At 37.5% G+C, this 25576-nt stretch overlaps 1 protein-coding gene across 6 annotated transcripts in view; it reads left to right on the forward strand.

The window, feature by feature from the left end:
• LOC123549149 (protein phosphatase 1 regulatory subunit 16A-like) overlaps window positions 1-25576 on the forward strand; it is a 150872-nt gene that overhangs the window by 87118 nt on the left and 38178 nt on the right. For all 6 annotated transcript variants that reach the window (XM_053546623.1, XM_053546626.1, XM_053546627.1 and 3 more), the window contains exons 7-8: window positions 11410-11535; window positions 16790-16865. In XM_053546623.1, the coding sequence (XP_053402598.1) occupies window positions 11410-11535; window positions 16790-16865 (202 nt within the window). The remainder of the gene's footprint in view (window positions 1-11409; window positions 11536-16789; window positions 16866-25576) is intronic.

Consider the following 25576-nt stretch of genomic DNA (forward strand, 5'->3'; position numbering starts at 1 on the left):
CACGCATTAATTAGAAATTTCACCAAAAATTGCGTTTGCGCTAAATTTTTGCCGCGCTAATAAATGTACGCCTACAGTACTCTCTGTTTTCAGCTTCATCTAGCTGCAGCCAGTAGTTATCTAGATGTTGTATTACTCTGTTTTCAGCTTCATGTAGTTGCAACCAGTAGTTATCTAGATATTGTATTACTCTGTTTTCAGCTTCATCTAGCTGCAGCCAGTAGTTATTTAGAAAATGTATTACCGTATTTACCCTAAGTCCTGGGACACCCTAAATCTTGGGACACCCTTAAAATATGGAAAAATAATTATTTTTCTTGTCCCTAATTTTTCGGACATGTATTTTCTCAGCATATTTTTCGTCCGTAAGTGTTGGGACTATGGTTGTTACTGATTCAAAATGTAAGTCAAATACCGTTATTATACATTGTATGGTTTTGTATCGATCAAAATGTCAAATAATTATAAGAACCAAAGATTATTTTTTTAACATTTTCGTGTCGTGTTTTTACTTGATATTCTTTTGACAGTAAAGTGTTTTTTTACCATACCAGTTAAGTGTTGTATATTTTTTTTTACTGCAGCCAGGAAGTCCGTTTTCCGTTAGTTAGTTATTTTTATTTACCACTGACTGGAATTTACCCGCGAATCGTACAGCTATCAAAACGCCATGCCGGTAATTTTCCATTCCACGAGCACGTGCGACCTATCGTAATGTCTAACTTACAACGCCGTTACTTTTGTTTATTGACACGTATACAAAAAACGCGCGTCACACATTCATTTTTTGATTTTATCACTTCAGATTTTCAACGTAGATTGAGAAGTAATATAATTTGAATTCTATAACGATTTTAAAAAGGTATCGACAGAAATGTAGGCAAAATTCTATAAAAACGGTCGAATTTTCATAAAATTACTTGCAAAATTGCAAACAGCGCGATCCTAAATACTTATTTCTTTCTAAAAGTAAATAAATGATGCAAACTATAGGCATAAAATTCAGACTTTTGACCAGAAAGTGCAAAAAACAGAATAGAAAAATCTTAAATAATGAAAAAGCGGCAGCAATTTAAAAATATGAAGTAAACGATTTTTTGGCAAACAGATTTCTGTTACGTGACCTCATGAACGTAAATAGAAAATCGGGACGCGGTTTAAAAAACAAAAACAATGATGTTGTTGCGTTTTTAGCTCACCTGTCACATAGTGACAAGGTGAGCTTTTGTGATCACGCAGCGTCCGTCCATATATTTCACAAGATCTTCATGAAAATTGGTCAGAATGTTCACCTTGATGATATCTAGGTCAAGTTCGAAACTGGGTCACGTGCCGTCAAAAACTAGGTCAGTAGGTCTAAAAATAGAAAAACCTTGTGACCTCTCTAGAGGCCATATATTTCACAAGATCTTCATGAAAATTGGTCAGAACGTTCACCTTGATGATATCTAGGTCAAGTTCGAAACTGGGTCACATGCCATCAAAAACTAGGTCAGTAGGTCAAATAATAGAAAAACCTTGTGACCTCTCTAAAGGCCATATTTTTCATGGGATCTGTATGAAAGTTGGTCTGAATGTTTATCTTGATGATATCTAGGTCAAGTTCGAAACTGGGTCACGTGCGGTCAAAAACTAGGTCAGTAGGTCTAAAAATAGAAAAACCTTGTGACCTCTCTAGAGGCCATATATTTCATGAGATCTTCATAAAAGGTGGTCAGAATGTTCACCTTCATGATATCTAGGTCAAGTTCGAAACAGGGTCATGTGCGATCAAAAACTAGGTCAGAAGGTCTAAAAATAGAAAAACCTTGTGACCTCTCTAGAGGCCATATATTTCACAAGATCTTCATGAAAATTGGTCAGAACGTTCACCTTGATGATATCTAGGTCAAGTTCGAAAGTGGGTCACGTGCCCTCAAAAACTAGGTCAGTAGGTCAAATAATAGAAAAACCTTGTGACCTCTCTAGAGGCTATATTTTTCATGGGATCTGTATGAAAGTTGGTCTGAATGCTCATCTTGATGATATCTAGGTCAAGTTCGAAAGTGGGTCACATGCCATCAAAAACTAGGTCAGTAGGTCAAATAATAGAAAAACCTTGTGACCTCTCTAAAGGCCATATTTTTCATGGGATCTGTATGAAAGTTGGTCTGAATGTTCATCTTGATGATATCTAGGTCAAGTTCGAAACAGGGTCATGTGCGATCAAAAACTAGGTCAGTAGGTCTAAAAATAGAAAAACCTTGTGACATCTCTAGAGGCCATATTTATGAATGGATCTTCATGAAAATTGGTCAGAATGTTCATCTTGATGATATCTAGGTCAAGTTCGAAAGTGGGTCACGTGCCTTCAAAAAGTAGGTCAGTAGGTCAAATAATGAAAAAACGTTGTGACCTCTCTGGAGGCCATATTTTTCATGGGATCTGTATGAAAGTTGGTCTGAATGCTTATCAACTGGGTCATGTGGGAAGAGGTGAGCGATTCAGGACCATCATGGTCCTCTTGTTTTTAATAAGTTTTGAATGAATCTTTGTGCATGTACATGTATTTTTTGACACGACACTTTATAAGATATTCTTCTCAAACCGTTTTGAAATTTCCTTGAGGGCAAATAGGTCACAGAGGTAAGATATCCGCTATTATAGTTTGACACATTTACCTGTCAGTTTATACGGGATATTGCACATTCACTTTAACAAATTAAAAAGAAGTTTTTTTCATTGATTTTCACAACACTTGATATACTTCTCAGCTCTTTAAAGAACCGAGGCGGTACGATCAAACAGTGATGTACAACTTGGCGCGAAAACATGACGTAATGCCATGAAAATCTCGGGGAAACTATACCGCTTTGATCTCCACTTCTAATGTCATGATACCGACACACTTTTAGCTCTTTGAGGGGGTGTTAATTGATGATGAAAACAAGGCCAGTTTATCAACAGAATAATTACCGATAATCGTTAAACGTTTATTTTTTCGCTTTCAACACGGGTGGGTGGGGGATGTTACCCGATGACCGAGAATTGTGTCCATATTTTTGGGACACTTTTCAAAATAATTATTTTTCGGGAAATAAGTCTTGGGACAGTGAAAAAAATAATTATTTTATCCTGTCCCAAGACTTAGGGTAAATACGGTACTCTCTGTTTTCAGCTTCATCTAGCTGCAGCCAGTAGTTATCTATATGTTGTATTACTCTGTTTTCAGCTTCATGTAGTTGCAGCCATTAGTTATCTAGATATTGTATTACTCTGTTTTCAGCTTCATGTAGTTGCAGCCAGTAGTTATCTAGATATTGTATTACTCTGTTTTCAGCTTCATCTAGCTGCAGCCAGTAGTTATCTAGAAGTTGTATTATTCTGTTTTCAGCTTCATGTAGCTGCAGCCAGTAGTTATCTAGAAGTTGTATTATTCTGTTTTCAGCTTCATGTAGCTGCAGCCAGTAGTTATCTAGAAGTTGTATTACTCTCTTTTCAGCTTCATGTAGCTGCAACCAGTAGTTATCTAGAAGTTGTATTACCGTAATCGGCCGATTATAGGTCGCACTCATGTATAGGACGCAGTGAAAAAATATCAGCAGAATTCTGGAAAAATGCTTATACCCACTTATCACTTATCCAAATTTATGTTTGTCCGAAATTCGCTATAGTTTCAACGAACTCGCCCGTTTTTGCTAAATCATTGTCAGTGTTTTTGCATGTTGTACAAGCATTTAAATTGAAAAGCAAAAACTCTGTGTAAGCACTAAACTGCTGCATCCTCTGATCACTCCATGAATATTGACGCCAGTGAAAACAAAGTACACTTTGACGTAATTTTAAGATTGATTTGCAAATTGTTTTGAACATTATGGATCAGCGACTATGATCATATTGGATTTGTCTAAAATCTCACATGCACATGTTTACAATTGCCTCTGAGTATGATTAAACAGTTAATTGTTTGCAGATTGTGACAGTAGGTGTAAGATAAGTAATGCCTCGGGCGTGAATTTCTCGATGAACAAGAGGATTAAAATTATGTTTGAAGACTAGATAATCGATTTCCGGGCTACCTGATATGGAGTTTCAAGTATTTTAATGCAAAATATGTGAAAACACGCCGGGAAAGTTTTACACAGGTCTTGTTAAAAAGTTAATGATCAGTTACAGAAATGCGTTGTAAAATATATTTTAATGAAAAACAGCATTTATTTATGATATCTTAAGATTTTACGTGAACTCTAAATTTTACATTTTATACAAAAGTAATTTAAGACGCCGGGTCATGATACCGGCAGGCTATTAGCTATCCCTGAGTCATTGCTATTAACTACCCTTGAATTCTCTTCAATATAAAGATAAGATCGATTAGTCGGGGGAAACCTTTGGTCTTTTTCTATCCCATATATAGGACGCAACGGTCCTTTGAGACCAGAATCTCGGTAAAAAATGTGCGTGTTGTATTCGTAGGATGACAGTACTCTGTTTTCAGCTTCTTGTAGCTACAGCCAGTAGTTATCTAGAAAATGTATTACTCTCTGTTTTCAGCTTCATCTAGCTGCAGCCAGTAGTTATCTAGAAGTTGTATTACTCTGTTTTCAGCTTCATGTAGCTGCAGCCAGTAGTTATCTAGAAAATGTATTACTCTCTGTTTTCAGCTTCATGTAGTTGCAGCCAGTAGTTATCTAGAAGTTGTATTACTCTCTGTTTTCAGCTTCATGTAGTTGCAGCCAGTAGTTATCTAGAAGTTGTATTACTCTCTGTTTTCAGCTTCATCTAGCTGCAGCCAGTAGTTATCTAGAAAATGTATTACTCTGTTTTCAGCTTCATGTAGCTGCAGCCAGTAGTTATCTAGAAAATGTATTACTCTCTGTTTTCAGCTTCATCTAGCTGCAGCCAGTAGTTATCTAGAAGATGTATTACTCTGTTTTCAGCTTCATCTAGCTGCAGCCAGTAGTTATCTAGAAGTTGTATTACTCTCTGTTTTCAGCTTCATCTAGCTGCAGCCAGTAGTTATCTAGAAGTTGTATTACTCTCTGTTTTCAGCTTCATCTAGCTGCAGCCAGTAGTTATCTAGAAGTTGTATTACTCTGTTTTCAGCTTCATCTAGCTGCAGCCAGTAGTTATCTAGAAAATGTATTACTCTGTTTTCAGCTTCATGTAGTTGCAGCCAGTAGTTATCTAGAAAATGTATTACTCTGTTTTCAGCTTCATGTAGCTGCAGCCAGTAGTTATCTAGAAGTTGTATTACTCTCTGTTTTCAGCTTCATGTAGATGCAGCCAGTAGTTATCTAGAAGTTGTATTACTCTCTGTTTTCAGCTTCATGTAGATGCAGGCAGTAGTTATCTAGAAGATGTATTACTCTGTTTTCAGCTTCATGTAGATGCAGCCAGTAGTTATCTAGAAGTTGTATTACTCTCTGTTTTCAGCTTCATGTAGATGCAGCCAGTAGTTATCTAGAAGATGTATGACTCTGTTTTCAGCTTCATCTAGCTGCAGCCAGTAGTTATCTAGAAGTTGTATTACTCTCTGTTTTCAGCTTCATGTAGATGCAGCCAGTAGTTATCTAGAAGTTGTATTACTCTCTGTTTTCAGCTTCATGTAGATGCAGGCAGTAGTTATCTAGAAGATGTATTACTCTGTTTTCAGCTTCATGTAGATGCAGCCAGTAGTTATCTAGAAGTTGTATTACTCTCTGTTTTCAGCTTCATGTAGATGCAGGCAGTAGTTATCTAGAAGTTGTATTACTCTCTGTTTTCAGCTTCATGTAGCTGCAGCCAGTAGTTATCTAGAAGATGTATTACTCTGTTTTCAGCTTCATCTAGCTGCAGCCAGTAGTTATCTAGAAGTTGTATTACTCTCTGTTTTCAGCTTCATGTAGATGCAGGCAGTAGTTATCTAGAAGTTGTATTACTCTCTGTTTTCAGCTTCATGTAGCTGCAGCCAGTAGTTATCTAGAAGATGTATGACTCTGTTTTCAGCTTCATCTAGCTGCAGCCAGTAGTTATCTAGAAGATGTATGACTCTGTTTTCAGCTTCATCTAGCTGCAGCCAGTAGTTATCTAGAAGTTGTATTACTCTCTGTTTTCAGCTTCATGTAGATGCAGGCAGTAGTTATCTAGAAGTTGTATTACTCTCTGTTTTCAGCTTCATCTAGCTGCAGCCAGTAGTTATCTAGAAAATGTATTAGAGTCAGTGTACCCGGTTTCGCACACATTTCCTAAGAATACTTTCCTATTTAGTCAAAAATGATTAAATTTGAATTTACCTCTACATGCTTTAATAAATACACTTATTTTGGTTTAAAACACGCTTACTTTCCTTTCCCACTTCAATGACGTCATACCTCTTGGTGAACTTGATTCAGATAACATATTTTGACCAGTTTTTGCATTTAAGTGTACCCGGTTTCGCACACCATGCTATTTATAGAATTCAGTGATAGTAATGCATTTACCCAAAAGAAAAATTTCAATTAACTTTTTAAGTATGTATTCTATTCAATTTAAACATGTATTTTCCAATAAAACATCTGAAAGTGAAATTAAAAAGCAGTTATGAAAGTGAAATATAGGGACCAAACCCTGTTTTTACTGCTTAAAGCAGAAAAGGCTAAAACAGCTGAATACATGAAACAAAAATAAACAATAGAAGCTGCTGAATCACAAAAGACCCCAACAAGTCTTGTCATTCGATTAAATTCTCTGTTTTAATAAAAACGTAAAGCAAACAATCAAGTTGAAGTCATTTTGCAGGTTGGGAGAACTTCAATATCTGTTGAAATATTTTTCATTTCGGTAAAGTAATAGGTAAATACCTACATGTATGAAGGAAAAGTGATTTTTCAATTTATTTTACACCTTGTTGTTGTTTGCTTAGTCATTATTTTCATAAAATTTAATATTTTTCAGCTAACCTACTGGTCTCCATTAGTATTGTTATTGTTTTCGTCTGCACCTACCAGAACGAGGCTAAAGCGGGGATGAACCCCTTGTGTCAATTTATGTAGGGAATAACTCAATTTTGTGAAATAATAACAAAGAATTGTTGAATTTTCTGCTTTATTCTCACAAAGCACATGAATTTGCTGGGTGTGCGAAACCGCGTACAGTGCGAAACCGGGTACACTGACTCTACTCTCTGTTTTCAGCTTCATCTAGCTGCAGCCAGTAGTTATCTAGAAAATGTATTACTCTCTGTTTTCAGCTTCATGTAGATGCAGCCAGTAGTTATCTAGAAGTTGTATTACTCTCTGTTTTCAGCTTCATCTAGCTGCAGCCAGTAGTTATCTAGAAGATGTATTACTCTCTGTTTTCAGCTTCATGTAGATGCAGCCAGTAGTTATCTAGAAAATGTATTACTCTCTGTTTTCAGCTTCATGTAGCTGCAGCCAGTAGTTATCTAGAAGTTGTATTACTCTCTGTTTTCAGCTTCATCTAGCTGCAGCCAGTAGTTATCTAGAAGATGTATTACTCTGTTTTCAGCTTCATCTAGCTGCAGCCAGTAGTTATCTAGAAGTTGTATTACTCTCTGTTTTCAGCTTCATGTAGATGCAGGCAGTAGTTATCTAGAAGTTGTATTACTCTCTGTTTTCAGCTTCATGTAGATGCAGCCAGTAGTTATCTAGAAAATGTATTACTCTGTTTTCAGCTTCATGTAGCTGCAGCCAGTAGTTATCTAGAAAATGTATTACTCTCTGTTTTCAGCTTCATGTAGCTGCAGCCAGTAGTTATCTAGAAAATGTATTACTCTCTGTTTTCAGCTTCATGTAGCTGCAGCCAGTAGTTATCTAGAAGTTGTATTACTCTCTGTTTTCAGCTTCATGTAGCTGCAGCCAGTAGTTATCTAGAAGATGTATTACTCTGTTTTCAGCTTCATCTAGCTGCAGCCAGTAGTTATCTAGAAAATGTATTACTCTCTGTTTTCAGCTTCATCTAGCTGCAGCCAGTAGTTATCTAGAAAATGTATTACTCTGTTTTCAGCTTCATGTAGTTGCAGCCAGTAGTTATCTAGAAAATGTATTACTCTCTGTTTTCAGCTTCATGTAGCTGCAGCCAGTAGTTATCTAGAAGTTGTATTACTCTCTGTTTTCAGCTTCATCTAGCTGCAGCCAGTAGTTATCTAGAAAATGTATTACTCTGTTTTCAGCTTCATGTAGTTGCAGCCAGTAGTTATCTAGAAAATGTATTACTCTGTTTTCAGCTTCATCTAGCTGCAGCCAGTAGTTATCTAGAAAATGTATTACTCTCTGTTTTCAGCTTCATCTAGCTGCAGCCAGTAGTTATCTAGAAGATGTATTACTCTCTGTTTTCAGCTTCATGTAGCTGCAGCCAGTAGTTATCTAGAAAATGTATTACTCTCTGTTTTCAGCTTCATGTAGATGCAGCCAGTAGTTATCTAGAAAATGTATTACTCTCTGTTTTCAGCTTCATGTAGATGCAGCCAGTAGTTATCTAGAAGATGTATTACTCTGTTTTCAGCTTCATCTAGCTGCAGCCAGTAGTTATCTAGAAGATGTATTACTCTCTGTTTTCAGCTTCATGTAGATGCAGCCAGTAGTTATCTAGAAGATGTATTACTCTGTTTTCAGCTTCATCTAGCTGCAGCCAGTAGTTATCTAGAAGATGTATTACTCTGTTTTCAGCTTCATCTAGCTGCAGCCAGTAGTTATCTAGAAAATGTATTACTCTGTTTTCAGCTTCATGTAGTTGCAGCCAGTAGTTATCTAGAAAATGTATTACTCTGTTTTCAGCTTCATGTAGCTGCAGCCAGTAGTTATCTAGAAAATGTATTACTCTCTGTTTTCAGCTTCATCTAGCTGCAGCCAGTAGTTATCTAGAAAATGTATTACTCTGTTTTCAGCTTCATGTAGCTGCAGCCAGTAGTTATCTAGAAGATGTATTACTCTGTTTTCAGCTTCATCTAGCTGCAGCCAGTAGTTATCTAGAAGATGTATTACTCTGTTTTCAGCTTCATCTAGCTGCAGCCAGTAGTTATCTAGAAAATGTATTACTCTGTTTTCAGCTTCATGTAGTTGCAGCCAGTAGTTATCTAGAAAATGTATTACTCTGTTTTCAGCTTCATGTAGCTGCAGCCAGTAGTTATCTAGAAAATGTATTACTCTCTGTTTTCAGCTTCATCTAGCTGCAGCCAGTAGTTATCTAGAAAATGTATTACTCTGTTTTCAGCTTCATGTAGCTGCAGCCAGTAGTTATCTAGAAGATGTATTACTCTGTTTTCAGCTTCATCTAGCTGCAGCCAGTAGTTATCTAGAAGATGTATTACTCTGTTTTCAGCTTCATCTAGCTGCAGCCAGTAGTTATCTAGATATTGTATTACTCTGTTTTCAGCTTCATCTAGCTGCAGCCAGTAGTTATCTAGAAGATGTATTACTCTGTTTTCAGCTTCATCTAGCTGCAGCCAGTAGTTATCTAGATATTGTATTACTCTGTTTTCAGCTTCATCTAGCTGCAGCCAGTAGTTATCTAGAAGATGTATTACTCTGTTTTCAGCTTCATCTAGCTGCAGCCAGTAGTTATCTAGAAAATGTATTACTCTGTTTTCAGCTTCATGTAACTGCAGCCAGTAGTTATCTAGAAAATGTATTACTCTGTTTTCAGCTTCATGTAGCTGCAGCCAGTAGTTATCTAGAAAATGTATTACTCTCTGTTTTCAGCTTCATGTAGCTGCAGCCAGTAGTTATCTAGAAGTTGTACTTCATTCTGCTTTCTGCTTCATGTAGCTGCAGACAGTTGTTATCTAGATATTTTACTCTGTTTTCAGCTTCATGTAGCTGCAGCCAGTAGTTATCTAGAAGTTGTACTTCATTCTGCTTTCTGCTTCATGTAGATGTAGCCTGTGGTTACCTAGATATTTTACTCTCTCTTTTCAGCTCCATGTAGCTGCAGCCAGTTGTTATCTAGATATTTTACTCTCTCTTTTCAGCTTCATGTAGCTGCAGCCAATGGTTATCTAGATATTTTACTCTCTCTTTTCAGCTTCATGTAGCTGCAGCCAGTGGTTATCTAGATATTTTACTCTCTGTTTTCAGCTCCATGTAGCTGCAGCCAATGGTTATCTAGATATTTACTCTCTTTTCAGTTTAATGTAGCTGCAGCCAGTGCTTATCTAGATATTTTACTCTCTGTTTTCAGCTCCGTGTAGCCGCAGCCAATGGTTATCTAGATATATTTATGTCTCCCACCACACAGTGGTGTGGGAGACATATTGATTTACTTCAGTCTGTCTGTCTGTGTGTCTGTGTGTGTGTCTGTCACAAAGATTGTCCGCACTCTAAGTCGAACATTTCTTATCCGATCTTCACCAAACTTGAACAAAATGTGTTTGACCATAAGACCTCGGCCAAGTTCGATAACTAGCCAAATCGGTCCAGGCGTCTTGGAGTTATGGCCCTTGAATTACCAAAAATCGGTCTTTTTACTCTTGTCCGCACTCTAATTCGAATATTTCTCATCCAATCTTCACCAAACTTAAACAAAATGTGTTTGACCATGAGACCTCGGCCAAGTTCGATAACTAGCCAAATCGGTCCAGGCATTTTGGAGTTACGGCCCTTGAATTATCGAAAAATTGGCCTTTTTACTCATGTCCGCACTCTTAATCAAACATTTCTCATCCGCTCTTCACCAAACTTGAACAAAATGTGTTTGACCATGAGACCTCGGCCAAGTTCGATAACTAGCCAAATCGGTCCAGGCATTTTGGAGTTACGGCCCTTGAATTATCGAAAAATTGGCCTTTTTACTCATGTCCGCACTCTAAGTCGAACATTTCTCATCCGATCTTCACCAAACTTGAATAAAATGTGTTTGACCATGAGACGTCGGCCAGGTTTGATAAATTGCCAAATCGGTCCAGGCATTTTAGAGTTACGGCCCTTGAATTATCGAAAAATTGGTCTTTTTACTCGTGTCCGCACTCTTAATCAAACATTTCTCATCCGATCTTCACCAAACTTGAACAAAATGTGTTTGACCATGAGACCTCGGCCAAGTTGGATAACTAGCCAAATCGGTCAAGGCATTTTAGAGTTACGGCCCTTGAATTTCCAAAAAAATTGGCCTTTTTACTCATGTCCGCTCTCAAAGTCGAACATTTCTCATCCAATCTTCACCAAACTTGAACAAAATGTGTTTGGCCATAAGACCTTACCCAAGTTCGATAACTAGCCAAATCCGCCCAGGCACTTTTGATTTATGGCCCTTGAATTACTGATTGGATCCACTCATCCAGACCATCTAATTGGATCCACTCGTCTAAAACATCTAGTGAAACTAACATTTTTCATAGGGGCAGTTGTGGGAGACATGCGCTTTTCTCAAAAGCATCTCTAGTACTCTCTGTTTTCAGCTCCATATAGCTGCAGCCAGTGGTTATCTAGATATTTTACTCTCTGTTTTCAGCTCCATGTAGCTGCAGCCAATGGTTATCTAGATGTAGTAGAGTTTCTTGTTAATCAGAGGGTATCAATGGAGGTTAGGGACGAGGATGGGTGGTTGCCTATACATGCTGCAGCTTGCTGGTTACAGGTAAGTTATTGTAATATAACAATTTGTAAAAAGTGGAATTTAACAATTAATTGGTAGATTGCTTAATGGGTATTAGTCATTTTGCAGCTCACCCACTTAGCTCAGTAAGGATAGCGCAAATCTGCAGACAGAGGGTCATTTGTTCAATCCCTGGGTGAGGCACATGTTCTCTGTGATGATATGATAAAAGACATTATGTCTGAAATCATTTTCCCTCCACCTCTGATTCATTTGGGAAGTTGGCAATTACTTGCGGAGAACAAGTTTGTACTGTTACAGAATCCAGAAATACCTGCCTGCAATTAGATAACTGAAATACTGTGGAAAAATTGCGTTAAACCCAAAATAATTACTGTAAAGGCAAAAGTGAAGCCTTGGAGGGTCCGGGTATAACACACTAAGTAGATGGCCTTCTTTACATGAATGGAACTCCAGGACCTATTTAAATTTCAAGAAACTTGGTTCCAATTATCACATCAAGAGGATGTGCAGAACTTATGAGTCAGCCATGTTGGCTAAAGGTCTAGGTCACAAGTCAAGGTCAAAGGTTTGAGCATTCCAATTTATATCTGCTCTGTATCTCCTAAACCCCTTGAAGGATTTTAATTTGACTTGGCTGTAATATTCCTCTTCACCCCTGCCAACTTAAGGTCAAGGTCACAACTTTTAATGGTTCCACCCGATACCATCAACCCTTTCACTATCCATAACAGTGGTGGGGGATATAGCTGTCTTTCAGACTGCCTTGTAAAAGATATTTCACCTAGGAGTCATGAAAGCATGCATGAATATTACTCAGCATATAAATTTGTTCACTTGAGGTTTTTTTTGTGCAAGGCCAGAGTTATTGCCCTTGATTTAGTCAGAAATATGCGTTAAGGTAAAAGTTATTGTCCCATGTTTCACAAAATGTATTTGTAGTTAGAGTCATAAAATATTAGGTGATTGTTACGTAGCATGTAAAGTAGTGCACCGGGTGTTCTCTTTGAGATGTGCACCTGGTGTTCTATTAGGGGTTTCATTCAACCAGACCAGAATAATGACCCTTGACTTAGTGAAAAATACACATAAAGTGCTTTTCAGATATTTCACCTAGAATCATGAAACGATTTAGGAATATTATTCAGCATGTGAAATTGTGCTCTTGAATTGAAATTTTTGGGGTTTTTTTTGGCAGGATCAAAGTTATGGCCATTGACTAAGTCAAAAATAGTGTTACAGGTTTTAAAGTTTGTGTCCCATATATATATATATATATTGTATATATATATATATTTGACTTAGCCATAAATATATATATATATATATTGTATCTCAAAATATATTTGACTTAGCCATAAAGCATTAGAGGATTGTTGTACGCCCGAAGGGACGTATTATGTTATGACGCTGGTGTCTGTCTGTACATCCATCCATTAGTAATTTCGTGCCCGATCTGTAACTCTTGAACCCCTTGAAGGATTTCAAAGAAACTTGACACAAATGTTAACCACACCGAGACGACGTGCAGAGCGCATGTTTTGGATGTCTCGCTTCAAGGTCAAGGTCACACTTAGGAGTCAAAGGTCATATCAGTTTGTTTCATGTCCGCTCTGTAACTCTTGAACTGCTTGAAGGATTTCAAAGAAACTTGACACAAATGTTCACCACACCGAGACGACGTGCAGAGCATGTGTTCCAGATGACTCGCTTCAAGGTCAAGGTCACACTTAGGGGTCAAAGGCCATATATGACTTTGCTTTTTGTTTATTGCTCTGCATTGCAGTGCTCTTGTTTTTATTTGGCAGATCCCTCTTTTGTTCACTTACAATAAAAAAAAATTGAATTACTTCCCTTGTATGTTACTGTAAATAGCTTATTTTGAAACTTTTTTATTATTGGCCGTAGGGAAAACCCGAGACCACTTTTCTGTGGTACAACATGGATGGTACCTCCAATTTTTAGGTGTGTTTTGACATACCTTTACCTGGTAAGGATTTTTTTGTGGACTTTTTTTTTGGAATTTCTTCCCTTTGTTGTTCCTGTCCTTTGGGCTTCACACTTCAAGTTCTTTAAATTTTGCTCCCATCCTCTGATGTAACCCTTCGGGCGTATAATGCCCCGCTTGGCGGAGCTCTTGTTATATGCATGTGAAGGTGTGCACCTGCTGTTCTGTTTGGGATTTCACCGGACAAGACCAGAGTTATGGTCCTTGACTTAGTGAAAAGTACACTTAAAGTGCTTAAAAGTTATGTTACATATATCTTAGAACATAAATTAGCACATCATTAGTTGAGGTATATTACCCAAGTTTCCATTTCATAATATATGGCTCAAATATGTCAAGATACTTCCATGATTTTGTCAAGACATGATTACAGTTACATCATTGACAGATGTTTAAAGCCAAATAGCTGAGAATCATCATGCTACTTACAGTTTTTCAGTGTGTTTTAAAACAGTTTTTCACTTGGACTGTTGATTTTTGTTGAGCACGCTTGTGGAAGCGAAGACATAGTTGTCCAAATGGCTGTTTGGTGAATGTGCGTGTGTCCGTCCGGCTTTGTTTGTCTGGACCATAACTTTGACATGCATGAAGCAATCCTGTTTATATTTGGCATGAATGTTAACCTCAGTGAGATGGAGTAACCTGCTTAGACCCCAGGTTCCTATCTCAAAGGGCAAGGTCATAGTTGCGGGTCAAAGGTCATGTCAGATCTTGTCTTGCCCGTAACTTTGACATGCATTGAGGAATCTTGTTTATATTTGGCATGAATGTTTAACTTGATGAGACAGAGTGTCGTGTGCAAACCCCATGTTCCTATCTTAAAGGTCAAGGTCACAGTTAGGGGTCAAAGGTCATTTTAGAGCTTGTCAAGGCCATAACTTTGTTAAGTATGGAGTAATCTTTTTTTTCTTTGGCGTAAAGGTTAACCTCTATGAGACTGAGTGTCATGCGCAAACCTCAGGTCCCTATATCAAAGGTCAAGTTCACACTTGGGGGTCAAGCTGCAATCAGTTCTTTATAAATGTTAGTCCTTTTTACAGCTGGCAAGCTCGACATATTGCCCATGGGTATCTAGTTTTCTATTGCTGTCACCCTTTCATCAAGTGTTCGAAAAGTTTTGCATGTAAGCAGGTTTCTCAGAAACCATTGGACCGGATGCTTTCAGACTCTACAGACGTCTTTTGTCATCATATGTATCTATAGTTCTACATGCAGTGATAGTCACAGAGTCTAAATGAACACAGCAAAAAAAAAAGAAAAAATCACACTTATTACTTATTAAAAATTACAACTTATTGAATTAAGTAGTGAAATATAAATTTTGGATTGATAAATAGTTTCATCAAGTAACTTCAGTAATGTCAGGTAAGTAACATTGTTTTAGGTAGCTATCTTTAAATTCGCTGCAACTTACAATTGTATAATCTATATGTATTCAGCTTAAACCAGTTATTGCATGCTATAATAGAATAAAACTGAAATATAGAGAGCCATCTGCTCCAGTAATTTCCTTTGAGATTTCCATAATGGACATTTAGGGATAATTCTCCATTTTTTGTCATAAAACAATGATCAGAATGATATATTTTGTTTCCTTTCTCATGAGAAGCAGTTTCAGTTATTTATAGTCTTTGCAACTTATACCGACAGCCACCAGTATTAATGTAATACTTTGGTAGTTGAGCTAGGAAAGTATTAGCGGTATTGGAAAATATGACCAGATTTAGTGTCAGAAATTTCAGAACGTTTCCTTCAGATAAAAATTCAGGACATGTTTTAGCTTAATTATAGTTATTTCGAGATAGAAATTAGTATTAAGTTCTTATTAAGGCATGATTATTTTTGTCCCAACAAAATACTTTGTTTCATCCTGATGCTACGAAGAAGGAATGTACAGTAAACATTTTAAATGCACTTGCCTGGCATTGTTTTGACATTGTAAGAAATAGTGTATTATTTTTCCAGAAATCATTGATCATTGTGTACCATCTGTGAAGCAGTAAGACAGAATACAGTTAGCAGTAAACATTTTAAATGCACTTGCCTGGCATTGTTTTGACATTGTAAGAAATAGTGTATTATTTTTCCAGAAATCATTGATCATTGTGTACCATCTGTGAAGCAGTAAGACAGAATACAGTTAGCAGTTGCCAAATGCATGTAGAATGTTAGTTAATAGTCTAGGCCTTATTGTAAACATTACATTTTACTGAACTTTATTCATAACAATGCCTTAATAGACTGCTATTTTTATGTCTCCCACCACACAGTGGTGTGGGAGACATATTGATTTACTCCAGTCTGTGTGTGTGTCTGTCACAAAGCTTGTCCGCACTCTAAGTCGAACATTTCTCATCCGATTTTCACCAAACTTGAAAAAAATGTGTTTGACCATAAGACCTCGGCCAAGTTCGATAACTGGCCAAATCGGTCCAGGCGTCTTTGAGTTATGGCCCTTGAATTATCAAAAATCGGTCTTTTTACTCTTGTCCGCACTCTAATTGGAATATTTCTCATCCAATCTTCACTAAACTTAAACAAAACGTGTTTGACCATGAGACCTCAGCCAAGTTCGATAACTTGCTATATCGGTCCAGGCATTTTGGAGTTACGGCCCTTGAATTATCGAAAAATTGGCCTTTTTACTCATGTCCGCACTTTTAATCAAACATTTCTCATCCGATCTTCACCAAACTTGAACAAAATGTGTTTGACCATGAGACCTCGGCTAAGTTCGATAACTAGCCAAATCGGTCCAGGCATTTTGGAGTTACGGCCCTTGAATTATCGAAAAATCGGCCTTTTTACTCTTGTCCGCACTCTAAGTCGAACATTTCTCATCCGATCTTCACCAAACTTGAACAAAATGTGTTTGACCATGAGACCTCGGCCAAGTTCGATAACTAGCTAAATCGGTCCAGGCATTTTAGAGTTACGGCCCTTGAATTACCGAAAAAATCCCCGTCTGTTTACTCTTGTCCGCTCTCTAAGTCGAACATTTCTCATCCGATCTTCACCAAACTTGAACAAAATGTGTTTGGCCATAAGACCTTACCCAAGTTCGATAGCTAGCCAAATCCACCCAGGCACTTTTCATTTATGGCCCTTGAATTACTGATTGGATCCACTCATCCAGACCATCTGATTGGATCCACTCGTCTAAAACATCTAGAGAAACTAACATTTTTCATCATCTAAGGGGCAGTTGTGGGAGACATGCGCTTTTCTCAAAAGCATCTCTAGTTGTAGTATTGTATATATTTACAGCCTGAAGTTATAGAAATGTTAGTGAAAAGTGGAGCTGATATAGATGCTAAAACAAGAACAGGGGAAACACCATTTGGTAAGTATATATATCAGAAATGTCTGTAAAGTCAAGCTGATATAGGAGGGCAGGAAATGCTGTTTGTACTTTAAGAAATCAGGCATCATAGTGTATGTTGCAAAACTACGGCAACTTCCAGAAACTGGAGCACCATTGCATATAGCTAAACCAATGCAGTCAGACATTTTGCAAGCTTTTCTACATATACAGCAAGTATTGTTCATGAAATATTTTTCATTAATTGCAGGTGCAAACAAATTTATTTGTACATAACTAGAGTTTTATCCTTGAAGTCTGTCCACGCAGTTCAGAAAAAAGAGAACAAAATTTTTAATAAATGACATTAAAGGCTCATAACCGTGGCAGATACAGGCACTAGTGAGTAGTTTTTGGAGTATAACCATGGCACATACAGGTACCAGTGAGTAGTGTATGGAGTATAACTGTGGCACATACAGGTACCAGTGAGTAGTGTATGGAGTATAACTGTGGCACATACAGGTACCAGGGAGTAGTGTATGAAGTATAACTGTGGCACATACAGGTACCAGTGAGTAGTGTATGGAGTATAACTGTGACACATACAGGTACCAGTGAGTAGTGTATGGTGTATAACCATGGCACATAAGGTACCAGTGAGTAGTGTATGGAGTATAACCATGACACATACAGGTACCAGTGAGTAGTGTATGGAGTATAACTGTGACACATACAGGTACCAGTGAGTAGTTTATGGAGTATAACCATGGCACATAAGGTACCAGTGAGTAGTGTATGGAGTATAACCGTGACACATACAGGTACCAGTGAGTAGTGTATGGAGTATAACCATGGCACATACAGGTACCAGTGAGTAGTGTATGGAGTATAACTGTGGCACATACAGGTACCAGTAAGTAGTGTATGGAGTATAACCATGTCACATACAGGTACCAGTGAGTAGTGTATGGAGTATAACTGTGGCACATACAGGTACCAGTGAGTAGTGTATGGAGTATAACCGTGGCACATACAGGTACCAGTGAGTAGTGTATGGAGTATAACCGTGGCACATACAGGTACCAGTGAGTAGTGTATGGAGTATAACCGTGACACATACAGGTACCAGTGAGTAGTGTATGGAGTATAACCGTTGCACATACAGGTACCAGTGAGTAGTGTATGGAGTATAACCGTGACACATACAGGTACCAGGGAGTAGTGTATGGAGTATAACCGTGGCACATACAGGTACCAGGGAGTAGTGTATGGAGTATAACCGTGGCACATACAGGTACCAGTGAGTAGTGTATGGAGTATAATCGTGACACATACAGGTACCAGTGAGTAGTGTATGGAGTATAACCGTGGCACATACAGGTACCAGGGAGTAGTGTATGGAGTATAACCGTGGCACATACAGGTACCAGGGAGTAGTGTATGGAGTATAACCGTGGCACATACAGGTACCAGGGAGTAGTGTATGGAGTATAACCGTGGCACATACAGGTACCAGGGAGTAGTGTATGGAGTATAACCGTGGCACATACAGGTACCAGTGAGTAGCGTATGGAGTATAACCGTGGCACATACAGGTACCAGTGAGTAGTGTATGGAGTATAACTGTGACACATACAGGTACCAGTGAGTAGTGTATGGAGTATAACTGTGACACATACAGGTACCAGTGAGTAGTGTATGGAGTATAACCATGGCACATAAGGTACCAGTGAGTAGTGTATGGAGTATAACCATGACACATACAGGTACCAGTGAGTAGTGTATGGAGTATAACTGTGACACATACAGGTACCAGTGAGTAGTGTATGGAGTATAACCATGGCACATAAGGTACCAGTGAGTAGTGTATGGAGTATAACCATGACACATACAGGTACCAGTGAGTAGTGTATGGAGTATAACTGTGACACATACAGGTACCAGTGAGTAGTGTATGGAGTATAACCATGGCACATAAGGTACCAGTGAGTAGTGTATGGAGTATAACCGTGACACATACAGGTACCAGTGAGTAGTGTATGGAGTATAATCGTGACACATACAGGTACCAGTGAGTAGTGTATGGAGTATAAACTTGGCACATACAGGTACCAGTGAGTAGTGTATGGAGTATAACTGTGGCACATACAGGTACCAGGGAGTAGTGTATGGAGTATAACCATGGCACATAAGGTACCAGTGAGTAGTGTATGGAGTATAACCATGGCACATAAGGTACCAGTGAGTAGTGTATGGAGTATAACCATGACACATACAGGTACCAGTGAGTAGTGTATGGAGTATAACTGTGACACATACAGGTACCAGTGAGTAGTGTATGGAGTATAACCATGGCACATAAGGTACCAGTGAGTAGTGTATGGAGTATAACCGTGACACATACAGGTACCAGTGAGTAGTGTATGGAGTATAATCGTGACACATACAGGTACCAGTGAGTAGTGTATGGAGTATAAACTTGGCACATACAGGTACCAGTGAGTAGTGTATGGAGTATAACTGTGGCACATACAGGTACCAGGGAGTAGTGTATGGAGTATAACTGTGGCACATACAGGTACCAGTGAGTAGTGTATGGAGTATAACTGTGGCACATACAGGTACCAGTGAGTAGTGTATGGAGTATAACTGTGGCACATACAGGTACCAGTGAGTAGTGTATGGAGTATAACCGTGGCACATACAGGTACCAGTGAGTAGTGTATGGAGTATAACCGTGGCACATACAGGTACCAGTGAGTAGTGTATGGAGTATAACCGTGGCACATACAGGTACCAGTGAGTAGTGTATGGAGTATAACCGTGGCACATACAGGTACCAGTGAGTAGTGTATGGAGTATAACTGTGGCACATACAGGTACCAGTGAGTAGTGTATGGAGTATAACCGTGGCACATACAGGTACCAGTGAGTAGTGTATGGAGTATAACCGTGGCACATAAGGTACCAGGGAGTAGTGTATGGAGTATAACCGTGTCACATAAGGTACCAGGGAGTAGTGTATGGAGTATAACCGTGGCACATACAGGTACCAGGGAGTAGTGTATGGAGTATAACTGTGGCACATACAGGTACCAGGGAGTAGTGTATGGAGTATAACCGTGGCACATACAGGTACCAGTGAGTAGTGTATGGAGTATAACCGTGGCACATACAGGTACCAGCGAGTAGTGTATGGAGTATAAACTTGGCACATACAGGTACCAGTAAGTAGCATATGGAGTATAACCGTGGCACATACAGGTACCAGTGAGTAGTGTATGGAGTATTATCTGTATGGAAACATGATTATCACTGTTTACACTTCTAAAAGATTCATTCCATTAGATATCGCAGCTTTGTTATTGCCCATATACTGACTAATGCAATATGTCTGGGCATTAAATAAATGTACATGGTACCTTTTATCCTTTATCCAGTTAGCTTGCAATTTACTGTGCGGCTAACAAGAGACTTTTTCTGTTCTAACTGCCTCATGGGAGAAGCTTTTGCAATGTTAAGTGTCAGTAGTTTAACTAATGTTGATAGTGTGCCGGGTAGCTGTACACTAAAATAGTTTATTTTAAAAAAGAATATGGTACTAAAAATTCTACATAAAAAATACCAAACTGGCTTGCATATTACTGCTGAAAAAAAAAATTCTAGAACTTTTTGCCCTCCATGTGAAGACAATATGACAATGCCAAATGGAAATGCCATTTGTAAGCAGGGAGTCAGAAAATGCCAGTAAGGGTTAAATATAGACTTTAAAAATGCCAGTTGGTAGGTAAGGTAAATACAGACGTTGCAGCTGAGTAGCTAAGGGTAAATGTAGGTGTTAAAAATGCCAGTTGGTAGGTAAGGTAAATACAGACGTTGCAGCTGAGTAGCTAAGGGTAAATGTAGGTGTTAAAAATTCAGTTTGTTAGGTAAGGTTGAAATTGTCAGTTAGTAGTTAAGGGTAAATATACTGTAACCGTTTCGTACCAGTGGTAATATCGGTAACCATCTTTACTCAAATCAAAGAAAAGCAGCTTTTCAGCATTAATTGAGCAGCAATTGGCTTGTGTTTACATTCTGTAATTATGCAGGTTAGTGTGAATTGTTTGCACAGCAATTATAACACTTTACCGCATTAAGTAATTAACCGCGTTCCTTTGATTCTGAGTGCAAAAAATATTGTTTGGGGGTGGGGGGTGGAGGTTAATTATTTTTATTATAATAATTGTCTTATCTATTTTTCTTGTTTTGTCTGAATATCTCTGGTAATATTTTGACCCCATACTTCAATCAATTTTTCAAATAGTCGAGCGCGCTGTCCATACACAGCTCTTGTTTGTGCCAATAGCATAACAATAAACAGTCAAGGCATTGATTTCAAACTTGGCATATATAGAAAAGTGTTAATTAGACACTGTGCAAAACACATGAACTTGGTCAATAGGTCAAAGGTCAAGGTCTCAAATTGAATTGTATTTCTTGTTCAGAGCACAACTTCAAAACTATTCCAGGAATTATTCACCCCCACCACCAAAAAAACCAAACAAACCAGTTATTAGATTGGGGTATGTTGTCGGGCGGGTGGGCATCAAACTTGGTTTCCTCACAATAACTTTAGTTTGGAACAAGCTATAGACACCAAACCTGGCCTGTAGATAGATGATAAGGAGACGAAGCTTGGGATTGCATTTGTGGTCATTTGGGTCAAGGTCAAGGTTGCTGATGCTAAAAATAGAAAAATTGGTTTCCGCACAATAACTTTAGTTTTCATTGATGTATTGAAATTAAACTTGGCCTATAGGTAGCTTATAGAAAAACCAAGTTTGGGATTATATATGGGGTCATTGGGGTCAAGTTCAAGGTCAAGATAACTTACTTAATCTTCACACTTAGAAAATTCCACAGTGGCACAGTGGTCTAGAACATTGGGCCTAAAGCTACTTTTTAGCCAGTGGGGCGGAAGGGCGTCAGTTCAAATCCTACTGAGATCCAAAAAAATTTATTTTTTTTTTTTTTTTTTTGGTCAAGGTCAAGGTCACAGTTACTAAAAATAGATATTTTCTCTAAAAATAGATTTTTTTCTCAGTGTGATCATCAAAAAGGTGGTTTCTGCTTTATAATTTTAGTTTGGACTTAGTTACTGCCACCAAACTTTGTGTACAGCAAGCTTATCTGAAAAATTAGCTTTGAATGATATTTGGGGTCACTGTTACTAAAAATAGAATAATGGTTTCCACTCAATGTCTTTAGTTTGGAGTATACGTGGGGTGTAGATAGCTTTTATCAAACACAAAAGTTTGGGAATATATTTGAGGTCACTTGGATCAGGGTCAAGGTCAGTGTAGCTAAAAATAGAAAAATGGGGTCATATTTGAAATAAAAAATAGATTTTTTTGCTTTGGAATGGAAGGGTATCGGTTCAAATCTCACAGATCCAAATTTATTTTTTTTGTGACAGAAAGGTCATTTTTGGGTAACTAAAAATAGAAAAATATGGTCATAGTTATAATAAAAAATATATGTTCAATAGAATATGACCATTTTTTCTAAAGAACCTGTTGGCATGATGCAATTGAAAACCTGGTTTTCTTGGAATTTCCACGTTTCTTGTTAACTTATATTTGGACTTACCCATAATTTATTATAGCTACATCTGTACCTTGTGTACTCAACTCTTCCTACAGTTTCCATCCAAACTTGGTATGCCTCATCGACATAAAGTAGAAATGAGGATATTATCAGGACTTTCATGTTGGATTTATTTTTCGAAGGTCTCTACCTGCTGTGGACTATATTAATTACTCTGTCAAGCATTGACAATGTTGACATCTTTCTTGTTTCAAATATGAATCCCTGTAAGTTTTGTATACTTTGATTGGACTAGGTTAGATTTCATGAGTTATTATTCAGACTCTGTTATAACAGATTAACAGTAATTGGCAGATTTGGGTTAAATCTTCAGAAGGTAGGAGGGAAAGCTTAAGTTTACTTATATTATGATTGGACAATTTTTGGAGTTTGTATGTACTTTTGTAAACTACAGTAAAAGGAAAATTGGGGTGAAAACTTCAGACTTATACTTCCCAATAATTTATGATGGGATCAGTTTGGATTTTGTTAGTAATTACAAAAACTGATGTTATGGATTAACAGTAATTGACAGGTTTAGGTGAAAAACCTCAGAGCTTATATTTACTTACACTGGTGACTGGACGTAAGTTCAAGATTTAATAAGAAGAGCAGGCTATGTAATTTGTAAGCAAATGGTATGAAGAAAGATGTTGTTTACCTCTCCTACTGTCAAGGGAATGATTTATGAGTGGGCATTGTTTCTCTCAATTACTTCCTAATGAAATCAATTTCCTTACAATGAAAAACAAATCAGTATCAATATTGAATTGAATCAGTCTGATGTCTGGACTTGAGATGCCCATTGCTGGAGAATTTATATCCTTTAAATTCCTGTAGATGTTGCCTGTAGCATAAGTTTTATCTCTTATACAATATGTCATTTCTTGCAAGGCTTTTATTTGACCCTGTGACCACAGTTAATGATAAAGAATTACTTTGAATTATTTTCCCTTTTCTGCTGTGGGTTAGAGACCTTCCTGTGTAGAAGGCAGAAGTTCAAGTTTGATCAATGAAACAGATAAGAAAAAATATAATATGGTCATTATACCCCCAGATTCAAAGTATATGGGGGCTATATTTAAATCACACATGTCCTCCAGACCATTCATTCCTTGTTGCATCAGTTGTGTCAACTTCATATCATCTTACAAAAGCATTTTGTAAAACTAGCATTAATTACTTACCTCATTAAAATGACATGCAATCCAGCTCACTAAGTTCAAGGTCGCACTTTTAGGTCAAAGATCAAATACCTTAACTTCATGTCCACTCCATATCTTTTAAACCAATAGAATGAATTACATAGAAATTATCAGTTGTTAAGCTCATCCATATGTCATGCTGAATGCACAACTTAGGTCCAAGGTCAAGGTCAAGGTCACATTTAGAAGGATTTTCATGAAAATAACATCAGTTGTTAACCACCTCAAGACAACTTGCACTGTATATAGCCCAGGTCACTAGGGCCAAATTCTAGGTCACTGTATATAGCCCAGGTCACTAGGGCCAAATTCTAGGTCACCACCTCGAGACAACTTGCACTGTATATAGCCCAGGTCACTAGGGCCAAATTCTAGGTCACAGTCACATCTGAAGTACTGAAGGTCATGATCACAACATTTTACTTTCCTTTATGAATCACTTTTAGTGATAGCTCTAGTTATTTGTGACTTATGCGTTTATAAATGCCCAAAAGATACAAGGCCAACATTTTCTGTTTGTAATTTAAAACTGGTATTTCCAGTCCTGTGCCATGTACCTAGTTTAGATATATTTAGAGTCTCATTTAAGATAACTCTCAGTGATGTTTGGGGACACACTCAGTCCTTATGGTCAGGGCTTACAAGCTTCACTTTTCGCAAAATTCGGAAAAAAAAATATAATTCAGTTTTAAAATTCAATATGTAAAACTAATGTAAAAGCAAGTCTGGCTGAAAATATGAAAGGATAATGCTCATTTATCCCCAATCTCACTAAAGTATAAATCTTCCATAAATGTAAGCATAGCATTTATAGGAGATAATCAGATTGTTGTAATTGTCCGGTACATGATTTTGACATCAACCTCAGTACCCAGACTTCTGTGATATTGATTTTGTGTAAATTTGAATTTCAAATGCAGGAAATTCATCATTTTTAGGTTTTCATAACAAATTAGTTTGCTTTATATATTATTTGAAAATATTTTGTCAGTATTCATAAAAATTATTATTCGTCATTTCTATTGATTTCCTGGTTATAAGAAACTACGCTGGTGAGAGAGCAGTGAATGTCCAAAATCTATGCAAGTTTTATAGAAGATTGTTTAAAGTAATTAGGAGTGCAAAAATACAAGAAAAGCAGATAATTTACATAACTTATTATTTAATGCATGTAATGTTTCAGATAAATTTCCATTTTCATATAAAGGTGATGAAAAATAAGACCAGAACTAGCTAGTATCTTCAACATTTGCTGATAAATTTCACAGGAATCCTACATAGAGCTTCCATGTTGTGGAAAGTTTATCAATCCTGGTAGTCAGGGGCTTGTTTCACAAAAGTTCACAAGTTTCATCCTATGTTCTCTCCTAAGTGTGGCATCTTAAACTCAATTATTATACTCCCTTTTTGAAAAACAGATGCATTATGTGATGGTGAGTGCATCTGTCTGTCTGTCCGTCTGTCATAATTTGTGTCCGGAGCATAACTTTATAACCATTAAAGATATTGACTTTAAACTTGGCGTATAGGTAGATTGTGATGAGACAATATGCAGAACGCTTGAACCGGCTCTGTAGGTCAAAGGTCAAGGTCACATATTGAACTAAAAGGTCAAAACTGTCCATCATATTTTGTGTCTGGAGCATAACTTTATAACCATTAAAGATATTGACTTTAAACTTGGCATATAGGTAGATTGTGATGAGACAATATGCAGAACCCTTGAACCGGCTCTGTAGGTCAAAGGTGAAGGACACATATTGAACTAAAAGGTCAAAACTGTCCATCATATTTTGTGTCCGGAGCATAACTAAATAACCATACAAGGTATTGCCTTCAAGATTGGCATGTAGGTAGGTGGCAATGCAATTAGGAGTATGTCATAAAGGTGCCGATACTTCTAATGTAACAAACTGT

Source organism: Mercenaria mercenaria, chromosome 6 (assembly GCF_021730395.1).
Source record: "Mercenaria mercenaria strain notata chromosome 6, MADL_Memer_1, whole genome shotgun sequence".
NCBI classification, from domain to species: domain Eukaryota; kingdom Metazoa; phylum Mollusca; class Bivalvia; order Venerida; family Veneridae; genus Mercenaria; species Mercenaria mercenaria.